Below are 12,089 nucleotides of genomic sequence, written 5' to 3' on the forward strand. Positions count from 1 at the left end.
AACTTCCCATTTTGTTTAGTATGTTAAACCTCTATCTGTTTCTTTGTGTTTCCAGAGAGTAAACCATTACTATTTTAAAAGTCCAGGGAAGGCTTTTGTGGTTTATTTCAGAGATATCAAAGGGGGAAAAGTCGGAAATCTTTTTTTCTTTTCCACAGGATATCTGTATAGAAAGGATTCCAGGTAGAAAGAAAAGCGTTATTGCAATAATATCAAAGGAGAAAGCAGGTAATTGGAACTTGTAGGAGAAAAAAAAGTGGAATATGGAAAGCTGGCCAGGATTGAGAAGTTCAGCAGAGGGTTAACAGAGATGACTCAAATCTATATGTCTACCCCTAATCTCTACTGAACTCTAGTTTTTCTTATTCAACCGCAGTGCTTGTTGACTGACTAGAGATCCTACTGACACTTTTAACCTCCCCTGTCTTCTCCAAAATTCTCTATTTTTATTGAGAGCACCACCCTATTCCCAGGCATCCACATTCATAACCTCGAAGTCTTCCTTGATTCTTCCCATTCCTTCAGTCCATCATTTGCAATCAGTGGTCACACCTTGTCAGATCTATTTCTTCATAGAACCTTTTACATCCGTAGGTCCCCTTTTCTCTACTCACATGGACTCTATCCTAGTCCAGAACCTCATCACCTCTTAAGTGGTTTATTGTAGTATTAGTAGCCTTCTAATTGGTCTTCCTATTATTTCCCATCCCTCTCTTTTCCAATCCTTCCAATGGCTACCAAAATAATCTTCCTATTGTACTCTTCTGATTAAAGAAACCAAAATAACCTTCAGTAGTTACCTACTACCTCTAGGAATAAAAACAAAATCCTTAGTGCGGCTTATTTCTCATTACTCCCTTACATGCATTGTATAGTCCAGCCAAATTGAACTCCAGGCTTTCCCTGAATTCTACATTCCATTTGCCACCTCTGTGCATCTGCCTGAGTCTTTTGCTGTACCTGCTGTCCCTTTCTCATTTCTTACATCTCTGAATCCTTTTCTTTCTTTAGAGTTCAACTCAAATGCCATATCCTCCATGAAGAATTTTCTGATTCTCCAAGTGGTTAATGTACTTTCCCCCTCAAAGTATCTTACATTTATTTATTTGTGTTGCTATTGCAACCTCTCGATACAATGTAAGCCCCATAAAAGCAGGAACTGTTTCATTTTTGTCTTAGTACTCCAAGTACCCAGAACATGGTAAACGTATAATAAATGTTTAGTGAACACTGTTAGAAGTGGCAAGGCAGCTTCCAGAGTTCCATCTACCCTCCTCAGTCAAGCTTTCAAGTCTTTCCTTCCTTCCTTCCTTTACTTTTCTAAGACTAATTTCTCCCTGATCTCACTAACTCTCCCTTCCATATACTTTTTACTTCAGTCAAACTGACCTACACTTAATTTACTTATTTTTTGATTCTGTGTATTTATGGGTGCTATTGGCCCTTTTGAGACTGTCTACATGTGCGTGTGCGCGCACACACACAGACACGCACGCAGAGGCACGTACACACATATATACAAGTTCATATTTCTTTCTTCTTTTAAAGTGGGACTCAAAATTTTGTTCTTTAGAGAGACTTCCCTGATACATTCTACCTTGGGTTGACCACTCTTTTACTCTACATCATTTCATCATTTACAGCCTCAGTTTGTAAGTATCTGTATCAATTTGTTATAAAATCTGTACTACTTGGAAGTGAGTGTTAGATAAAGGAAGAACACTAGATCGGGACTCAGGAGAACTGGGTCTTAGTCCCAGCTCTGCCACTATCACATGGATAATAACAATTCATTTCCCTTCTGAGATTCAGTTTCTTTATCTGTAAAATGAGGTTAGACCAGCTTTAAGTTTTATAATTCTATATGTTGTTTAATAAGTGATTGTAAATTGTTTCATAGGTGAATATTTTGTTTCTCCAGCTAGATTGTAACCTCTGGAGTGCAGGAGCAAGACCTTCTATTTACTTTAAATCATCGTATCCAATCTTTCCCACAACAGAGTAAGAACTCTGTGAAATTTGCTCTTCTGTTAATCTATGGAAAACAGCGAGGTGTGATGGTACACACTTGTAATCCCAGATAGCAGAAAGGAGACTTGTGGATCTCTTGAGCTCCAGTGAGTCATGCTTACTCAGTGTATGCCCCTAACTTCAGCATTAATATGGTGGGTTCTCTGGATGGAGTTGCTGGGTCAGAGGGAAGTTACTAGATTGACTAATAAGGGGTGAGCTGGCTCAGGTTAGAAATGGAACAGATCAAAGCTCAGGTGTTGATCAGTAGTGGGAATGGCCCCATGAGTAGCTACTGTACTTCCAGCACAGGCAGAATAGCGCGGCCCAGTCTTTAAAGAAAGAAATTAATTTTCTCTCCAAAAAGTGACTATAAAAGTCATTAGTGTTTTCTGGTTTTCATAATCAAGACTGACCAGAACAGCTTTTCTAGAGAATTACAATTTTTACACAGAGAAATCAGGTTCTGAAAAAGTATCAGTGAACATAAATATTTAGATGTCAAGCTGAGACACCAGTTCAATTTATCAAGGTGTTACATGCTTGGTGTTTATCTTCTTTGTATTTTGGTTGAACTCTGAAAAAATGGCAATCTAATATTAGGAAATAAATGACTAGCAGAGATTGTAGAAGTCTTGGATTAAGAACGAATAACGGTAATGTGAAGTTTTATGTGGAATCTATATCGGACTGCATGCCGTTTGGGGGGGTAGAGGAGAGGGGAGGGGAAGGGAAGAAAATTTGAAACCCAGGAACATGGAAAACTGAGTGTTGTAAACTAAAAATAAAAAATCTAATTTAAAAGAAGGGGGGAAAAGAGCACTTGTAGACTGAAAAAAAAAAGATGGGAAAAGCATGGCTAGGATACCAATTACATTAAAACGTCTGAGGGTTTCCATGGACAGTAAGCTTCAGATAAGATAATAGTACAAGATGGTAGCCAAAAAGATAATATGAATTATATTGTGTGGTATAAGGAAGTCATATTATAAGGGAAGTGACAATTCTACAATACATTTCCTTGGATGAGGTCCTCTTAAGTACTGTATTCAAGTCTTGGCCTTATAATTAAAGAAGGGTACCTATTCAGAGAACAATGACCAGTTAGACAAAAAGACTGGAAGCACAGAAAATGATGATTGGTTGAAAGAACTGTGGATACTCTGCGTCTAAGAAGGCTTCGAGGCATATTATAGTTTTCCTCTATTATCTGAAAGCTTGGTATCAAGTACCAGAACAGACGTGTTCTTTTTGTCCCAGAGATCAGAGCTACCTTAAACTAATACGTGTCACAATCCTTATACTAGAAAATGCTAGCTATAGCAATAAGACAAGAAAAAATGAGGAAATTAGAAGAGGCAATGAGGAAACAAAACTATCACTCTTTTCAGCTCCCAGAGAATCAACCAAAAACTAGTTGAAATAATTAACAACTTCAGCAAAATTTCAAGATATAAACCCACATAAGTCATCAACATTTTTATATATTTCTATATATTTATGATGATCAACTGTGACTGACTTAGCTATTCTCAGCCATATAATAATACAAGACAATGCCAAAGGACTTCATGATGAAAAAATACTATCCACCTCTCAGGGCGGGGGAAATGATGGAGCTTGAATACAGATTGAAGCATACTTTTTTTAACTTTGTTATTCTTGTGGGTTTTTGTCTGGTTTTTTTGCAATACGGCTAATATGGAAATGTTTTGCATAAGTTCACATGTATAACTTATAGCAAATTGCTTGTCTTCTCAAGGAGGGGACAGAGCAGATAGGCAGACAGGGAGGGAAAGATATGGACCTCAAAATTTAAAAATAAAGAATGTTAAAAAATTTGTTTACATGTAATTGAGAAAAAGTAAAAAAAAAAACAGCATTAGATGAAATCCAGTGATGATCTTGGGAAGAAGAAATGAATGAATAAAACCACTTGGTGGAGGTCGCAGAAGAGTCAACTTAGGCTTGATATAAGAGGAAAAGAAAACAAACCTTCCTAATAATTAGAGCTATCCAAATTTGCAATGAACCTTAGAGGGTAGAGAATTCTCACGAGAGGTCTACTGCCAGAAGTTGGTTAACTACTTCTAAGAGCTGTCATAGAGAGACTTCCTGTACAGTTGTAGTAAATAGACTCGGAGTTTGGAATCATTATTCAGTTTAAGTAGATAGTCACTGAGATTCTTCCTTCCCTTATATTCTGTGGACTATTGAGAAATAGCACTTCTTCCAAAGAGGAATTTTGAGGATTTTTAATAGATGAGTTTGACCTGTGATAATTTTTTTAGGAATTAGTGAAAAGCATCAATTTCTAATATCCATGGGAATATTATTTATTAATTATCAAAATATGTCTTTAAAATGTTACCCTATTTTATGAGGGGAAACAAATGGCTTTTCTATTGCTATAGAGATATGTCATAGAAAGGATTTACATTCAAAATAAATGACTCTTCCATAAAAAAGAATAAATAATGGGTGGGACTGTTGCTAAAGTCTCTTTATGAATCACTTACCTGTCTTATTACCTGTGTAGCCTTTGTATCCACAAAATTCACCATGGTGAAATCCAGGATGATAGTGTGGATAGTTGATATAAAAGACACATCAGAACTATGCTTGCCAGGGTCATGTTTGCTCCTATGATGACCGTCACCATGTTCATTGGTTGATGGTGAAGCCATTAACATTTGAACTCCAGAACTGTTTATTGTGGTATGGCTGGGAACCCAGACTTTCTCTACATCTTCATTCTTTGAATTGAGTTGTCTTAAAGCCATTTGATCTTCGGATAGACTACGGCTCATGAAGGCACTTTCAAATCGTGAGCAGTGGAGCAGGTCAATGGAAGATGCATCGCTTTCCGATCTGTTCTCGAGGTGTTCTGTGTAAGCAATCTGGGACAAGAGTAAAGAAGCGATATGTAAGAGGGGAAGAAACTGAACCCAGACAGGGCAGCTGTACCTGGAGTAACGAAGGGGGCAGAATCGACTACTTCTCATCTGTCTCATACTGTCTCATCACCCTTCCTTATTCCAAACTATTCTCAAATCTTCCCTCCTTCAGAAAGGCTTCCTAGATTATACATTAGAGATACCTATTTACATCATAGGCTCATAGATTTAGGGCTGAGAGGAACCTCAGAAGACATCTAGTCCAACACTTTTACTTTACAAATGAAGAAACAAAGGCCCAGAAAGATTAAGTGATTTGCCCACAAGATTTAAGTAGTAGATCTGTGATCTAACCCAGTTCCTCTGACTCCAAATCCAGGGCTCTTTCCAATGCATTCTGCTAGCTGGCAGATGTCTCATGGTCACCTCAATTTCAACATACACAAAACTGAACCTATCCATCCTTCCTTCTGACAGGCTCCCTCTTCCAACTTCTCTCTAGGCATAGAAAGGGTAGCCTTTGGTTGCATACATGTTAGAGTTAACTAAATTCAGAAAAAAAATTAGTCATCTAATTAAGAAAGAGCCTCCTACAATGCATTTTCATTCATGTGTTTATGTTTCATGGAGTACTATATTTCTAAGCTGGATTATCACTTTCATTTGTTTTCTTTTTCACTCAAGATTTGTAATCACTTATTTCTTTATCTATATCTATATGTAGGATAATGTTTCATATGGGATTGAGTAATGGACTTGGAGTCAGGAAGACTGGTTCAAATCTCACTTTAGACACTTAATAGCTGTGCCATCCTGGGCAAGTCACTTAACTTTTCTGTGCTTCAGTGTCCTCCCCCATAAAGGGGGTTAGATCCAATGGTCTCTAGAGTCTCTTCTAGCTGTAAAACTACAATCACAATAAGTCACCAGCTCCTGTCAGTTTTTCCTCAAAAATGGCATTCATCTTGATTCTTTTACTTCCGCTGCCCAGCCTCAGCTCAGGTGCCCACACCCCTTTATGCTTGTTATTGCAGCGTCCTAGCAAATTGCTTTGGTCCCTCCAATCCCTTCTGTGTAATCACATCTCTGCCAAACTGACTTTCCTTAAATACCGCTTTCATAAAACACTGCTTTCATTAAACGTTATCGTTCGTTTCAATTACTGGCAATGATAAAAATTATTGAGTATCTATTGTGTGTGAAGGCGTTGAGGACACAAAAGAATTAGGATACTGCCGCTAATCTTGAGGACCTTATGTTCTAAGTAAGGGAGATAGGACCTACACCTAGAAATACAAATTAAAAAACAAGACAGCACATACTGGGTAATAAGTGAGTGGTACAGACAACAAATGCCACAGGCCTTGGAGGAGACAGTTATCTGTGAGACTTGGGGTGGTCAAGATGATGTGGTAGAACTTAAATAGGACTTAGATCGAGCTTTGTAGAAAGGGAAATACATTGAGGCAATTGAGAAGGGGGGGCATTCCAAGTAGGGTCAGAGGATGCTCAGAAATCAGCAATGACTTTATAGAGGCAGCTAGGTGGTATAGTGGCTACATTACTGTTCTTGGAGTCAGGAAGACCTGAGTTCAAATCCTACCTCATATACTTAACTGGTGGTGTGACCCTGGGCAAATCGCTTACCCTAAGTCTCAGTTCCCTTATCTTTAAAATGGGCATAATAAGGACACCTATCTGACAGGCGAGGATCAGACGGGATAATATAGATGAAGTGCTTTGCAGACATTAAAGTGGTATGCAAATGCTAGCCGTTATTATTGTCTACTGCATGAAAGAGAAACAAAAAGATGACTTCCATAGTGAAGCTTTCCCTAACTTTCTTCATTTTATTTCTCACTACCTCTTGAAGTCAACCTTCTACTTTGGCCCTGCCAAACTCTTCCCTGTCCCAGAAACATACCCTACTCAGATCTACCCCTGGGCACGTGGTCATACTTTTCTCCTCCCTGAAAGGGCATTCTTCTTACCCTTTCACTTACCTAGTTATTACCTCATCTTCAAGGCCTGGACCCAGCCCCATCTCTTCCATGAAGTATTTTCTGACTAACTCTAGCTCACAATGATTTTCCCTTTCTCTGAAAGCCTATATTATAGCTACACTATATAATTTAGTGCCTATTACACACTGCCTTATGCTGTTTTCTCATGACTTCATGTGTTAACATGAATATGGAATTCTTAGCTCTTTAATCAGCTTTTTGGCTACTTTCAGGCAGGGAGCGAGACATACTTTTGGGGAGATTTTTTTTGAAAGAGTTTGCACATAGTGCTCAGCACTCAACAGGTAGATGGTCAATAAAATGTGCTATTCATTAACAGAGGTGATGTGTATGTTTTGTCCAAAATATAAATCCAAGGAGAGAAGGAAGGAAGGACCGGTTCAGAATAAACATGACCTGCTAAATTCATTTTGTTTTTGTGGAGAAAACATCCATGGAAAGGAGCCTAGAGGAAATGTTGAGGAACTTCAATAGTGCTGATGCTTTAGAAGGGTGTGTATGAAAGTGAGAGTCAGGGTGCAATGTATGAAAAGGACAGAGTATATGTTTATGTAAATCTGTGTCAAGAGTAGGAATGGAGAATGTGTATGTAGTGGGGGAGACTAGATCCGTGTATGTGGATAAAGCGGCCACTCTCAGGATACATGTTATGTATTCCCTTGAAGAATGCTTAGAGCTTAAATAGTGGAAGAGGGGCAACCCTACCCAGAGAAGAAAGGAATTATTAGGTTTGGTGTGTCTTGGCATTAAAGAATAACTCACTATTTCCATAAGCTAATACAGCAATCAGATACAATGATTAAACTCACTGTCTAGAATAGGACTTTCACATATCTTCCACTAATTATCCTCAATACTATGACTGGATCAGAAGTAGAAGCTATAGAGACTGTGACAGATTCCTAAGAACTCTATTCATTTTTTTCATTGCTTTAGCCTGGAGAGAAAAAAACAATCTCTAAAAGCCCCGTTAATGTAAGAATTTCAAGGATCCAAAGATGGGCAGAGAAAGAACTGGAGAGCAGATAGCTAATCACAGAAATTCTTTAATGACAATCTGAAGAAACAAACTGCTGTTGAAAATACATTTATGTTCTTTGGCTAAGCAAAACATCTATCTGTCTTAGGGAAATTTGTTCAGTTTGGTTGCATATTAAAATGTAATGTAGGAGACTCACCTGTTCCAGAAAAACCTTGCCCACTTTTGGGTACCTGTAAATCCAAGAAGAGCCAGCTTCAGATCTGAAATGCCTATGTCCTCACATCTATGGAAAAAGCTCACCTTCTAATTCTCCAGAGCTCATCTAAGTATCTTACTCAGGATCACATGATATATCTATACCCCAAGCAATCAAGGATTCTGAGATTTTTGAGAAATTACTAGTGCAGTTCTTGATGAAGAGAGGAGAAAAGAAGAGAAAAGGCGAAGAGTCTCTAACCCTGGGGGGTGGCTCTGGTTCATCACAGTTGCAGGCACACTTAAAAGGGCTTTCATCTATTTCAGACCTGTTGTCAACGAACAAGTTTCTCAAGTCTTCATCGGTAAGAGGCACAGTTTTCAGATCCACCTGAAAGAGAGAAGAGGAATATCAAACTGAGAGGGAAGGCAAGGTGGTGGAAAGAAAGGAGAAGAAGATATGGAGATGGGTAGGTAGGGAAGAGCTCTAATTACCTCTTTTAACAGCATTTGCTTGATTTCTTCAACATTTACAAAAGTGATGGAGGTGCAGAACTGGAAAATTTTCACGCCTGGAATGTACACAGCCTGGAAGGCAAAATCTTAAACTGAGGAGATTTCTCAGCTCTTTTATGACACAAGAACACTAGCTCTAGCCCCCTGAGGAGTCTTTATTTTTTTTTCTCTATTTATAGGTAAAAGCTAAAGTTAGAGCTGAGATTCTAAACAGATCCTCTCTTTTGATATAAATTCTTTTTTATATAAATATAAGCATAAATTTTGATATAAATAAAATATAAATATATATTTTGATATAAATTTTATATAAAATAATTTTGATATGAATGTTTTAGAGCTAATAGGTAAAAATGCAGTTTTGCATATTATTTAATAAAAAATACTGGGTTGCTCAAATTTTCAGCATACTCCTAGTTTAATTGTGAACCACTAAAACTTCTTCTTCCTTCATTTCCTCCTTCTTTCTTGGCCTCCTTCCATCTTTCCCTGCTTCTCTTTTCTTTCCTCTTTTCCTTCCTTTCCAGTCTCTTTCTTCCTCCTCTCTTATTCTTTCCTATTCGTCTCTTTTTCTTAATTTCTCCATTTACCAATTAGTTTTAAATGATTGCATTAACTAACGCATACTCTTGTCTCCTTTTTCACTTTTGTGGACTCCTGTTATTTTTTTTTTACTTGCCACAATATTGGATAAGTTTCCAGGAAGAGCAAGTCATCAGTCCCACAGAAGTGAGGAGAGAAAAAAAGGTTTGGCTTCTTACCTCTCGGTAGTCGGTAAAGCTTCTGTAAATGTTGGTGTTAGGGATCTGTCCCAGGACAACAATACTGGCTCTGAAATGAAATGTCACAATCTTTAGGGAGTTGTTTCTTTGATTTGGCTTTAGAGACAGTTGTCTCCCTAGGTAAGGTTTGAAAATTTCCCCCTCTCCCAAGTATAAACACAATTTTGCCTCTTTTAGTGTTGCTAGTTTGTTTTTTCAGATGAATTTTAGAGGAATAGTATTAGCTTCACAAAATTATGGTTATGTAAATATAGATATAATAGTAAATTTTAAAGTAATAATACAAATTTTAGTATTTTAATGGCTTCAAAATCAGTTTATATTGAATGGAAAGCGCACTCTGAATTGAGAGGTAATCATGTTCCAGAGAAGTTCTAAATATTTGTTCTGTAATTTTCATTCATTTTATTTGCTGAAGTTCCTTTCACATTGTTTTCCAAAAATATAACATTGTTTCTATGGTTGGATAGCAGCCCCAAGGGCTTTTATTAGCAAGAATCAAGAATGGTTGCTAATTCTATAGAGGAAATTTTGTACTTGATACTTGAAGCTCTCTTCTTCTAAAGAGAATTTCAAAGTATCATTCATTGTCATATAAAAGCTAATATTTACATAGTGGTTCAAGGTTTGGAAAACCCTTCATATTATATTGTCTCCTTGGATTGTCACAATGCTGGAGGATAAGAACGATTATTGTCCCCATTTTGCCAAAGAGGAAATTATTGAGAAATACTGAGTACTTTGCTCAGGGTCACAGAGCTATCAAATGACTAGGTCAGAATTTAAACACTTTTTCTGAACTCCAAGTCCAGTATACTTTCTACTAGCTATCTTTAATGCAATCAATTTTTTAATTATGAGCATGGACTGAGAAAGAAATTCAAAATCTGTGAGGTTCCTTACAGAATTTGATTACTCTAGTTCATAATCCCTATAATTTATATAGTCTCCATTTTTGGTATTCCTCATAGAATCAGAACTTCCAAGGAATCCATTCTGGGCTCCCCCCTTGGCTTGTAGAGTTTGTCCCACAGATTCCCCTTTTCCATTGTGCCTCACTCCCAGAACAATGCCAATTCCTACAGGTAATAAGAAGACACTGCTCCTTGGTTGGATATATCTCCCTCCCCTTGCCATGTCTCTGATTATGTAGCCCACCATTGATCTATACTCTCTCTCTCTCTCTCATGGTTACCTTTTTTTCTCCACTGTCCTCAAAATCTCCTCCATAGTCCATAGTCTCCTACCCTCCCAGGTGCCAATTGCCTGCAGCAGTTCCAACTCTGCCCAGTCCTGAGGTAGTGGTTTTTTCAAGCACCCAATCTCCCAGACCACAACTCGCACAAGCTCCCTATCTTGCTTCATAGAACATCTCTTTACCCAAGGAAACAATCATTAGTGGAACTCTCTCTACCAGAGCAAGGCCTCTCTTATTCCCCCTTCTTTTTAATTCTTTCCTTCTTCTTCCTCACCCACTACCCTGTAAGCTCGTCTCTTACTGAGACTGCAGGGTTCACCTTCCCTTCATTGGTATCCCTTGATTTGATCTGGGCACATCACACATTCTCCTCTATCCCCTTGCTCCTCCATCCCTCCTTTCAATCACTCTCTCATTTTATAATGTCCCACCAAAAACACCGATTCACCTGGAGGCAGGGTGTTGCCAGGTTCTGTCCATAGTACCCCTCTTCGCTGTTACCTCTGCCTGACTCCTGCCTTCAAGGCTGTCTCTTTATATACATTTAGAAAGAAATCTCTTATCCAGTTCTCCACTGTGACTCTGCTGCTGTTGTCCTTGGCTGTTGCATTTGTTTACTCCTCCCACATTTCTATTGTTAAGGGTGTCTGAGAAGTAAATAATCTCTTTTGGTCTGGTTGTCTTTATAGAATGTTTCAAATATGCTTTTATTACTGAATGTCCATCTTTTGTCATTTTTGGTTAAGCTCATATTTGCAGGGTAGGTCACCCAGGGCTGCATCCTGAGCTTCATTGCTTTTCAGAACACATTCCATCTCCTCTTGCATTTTTTGGTCCATGTATAAGTCTTGTGTTGTTTGAATTTCCTTTCCTTTGTATTTGAAAGTCTTTCTCCTGATTGTTTGCAGAACTTGCCATTTCTGAAATTAATTATTACATTTAACCACTTGGAATCTGTAGGCTTGTTTTTCCTGGAGGTGATCTATGAATTCTTTCAATTGGTATTTAATTTTTTATGTTCAGAAGCTCTGGAGTTTTATTTTCTACATTTCGGGGTAAGGATTTTTGTCCTGCTGTGTTCTTCTGAGAGATCTATGATCCATAGGTTGTCTTTACACATCCTGTCTTCAAAAATCAGTATTTTTTGCTTGGATAGTGAGCATATTTTAAAAATATTAGTTTTTTTTGTTTTCCTTCTTTTAGATTGTCCTTTACTTCTATATATTTGCAAGCCCAATCTATTATTCTCTTTTTTATTTCTCCTATTGCAGATTACAATTTTTCTATTCTGCTCATCATTTTTCTGTGCAAGTCATAAATTCTGTTCTCATAATTCTCATTTCTCTTTTGAATCACTCAGGAACATGCTGTGGTTCCATGTTCTTCTCACATTCCACAGGGTCTTTTGTCTCATGAAGTGTTAGATCATTTTTCTTTGTTTTGCAGTATTTATTCACACATGGTTGAACTTGTTTATGAGAGGCC

General features: G+C 37.8%; 1 protein-coding gene across 1 annotated transcript in view; it reads right to left on the reverse strand.

Moving 5' to 3' along the window:
* The window catches only part of SLC26A8 (solute carrier family 26 member 8), a 167,746-nt gene that overhangs the window by 74,982 nt on the left and 80,675 nt on the right, over positions 1-12,089 (reverse strand). The window contains exons 13-16 of the mRNA XM_036768015.1: positions 9,386-9,455; positions 8,604-8,696; positions 8,371-8,499; positions 4,530-4,910 (exon numbers count right to left, since the gene is read on the reverse strand). Coding sequence (XP_036623910.1) covers positions 4,530-4,910; positions 8,371-8,499; positions 8,604-8,696; positions 9,386-9,455 — 673 coding nt within the window. The remainder of the gene's footprint in view (positions 1-4,529; positions 4,911-8,370; positions 8,500-8,603; positions 8,697-9,385; positions 9,456-12,089) is intronic.

The sequence above is a fragment of the Trichosurus vulpecula genome, chromosome 7 (genome assembly GCF_011100635.1).
Source record: "Trichosurus vulpecula isolate mTriVul1 chromosome 7, mTriVul1.pri, whole genome shotgun sequence".
Taxonomy (NCBI): domain Eukaryota; kingdom Metazoa; phylum Chordata; class Mammalia; order Diprotodontia; family Phalangeridae; genus Trichosurus; species Trichosurus vulpecula.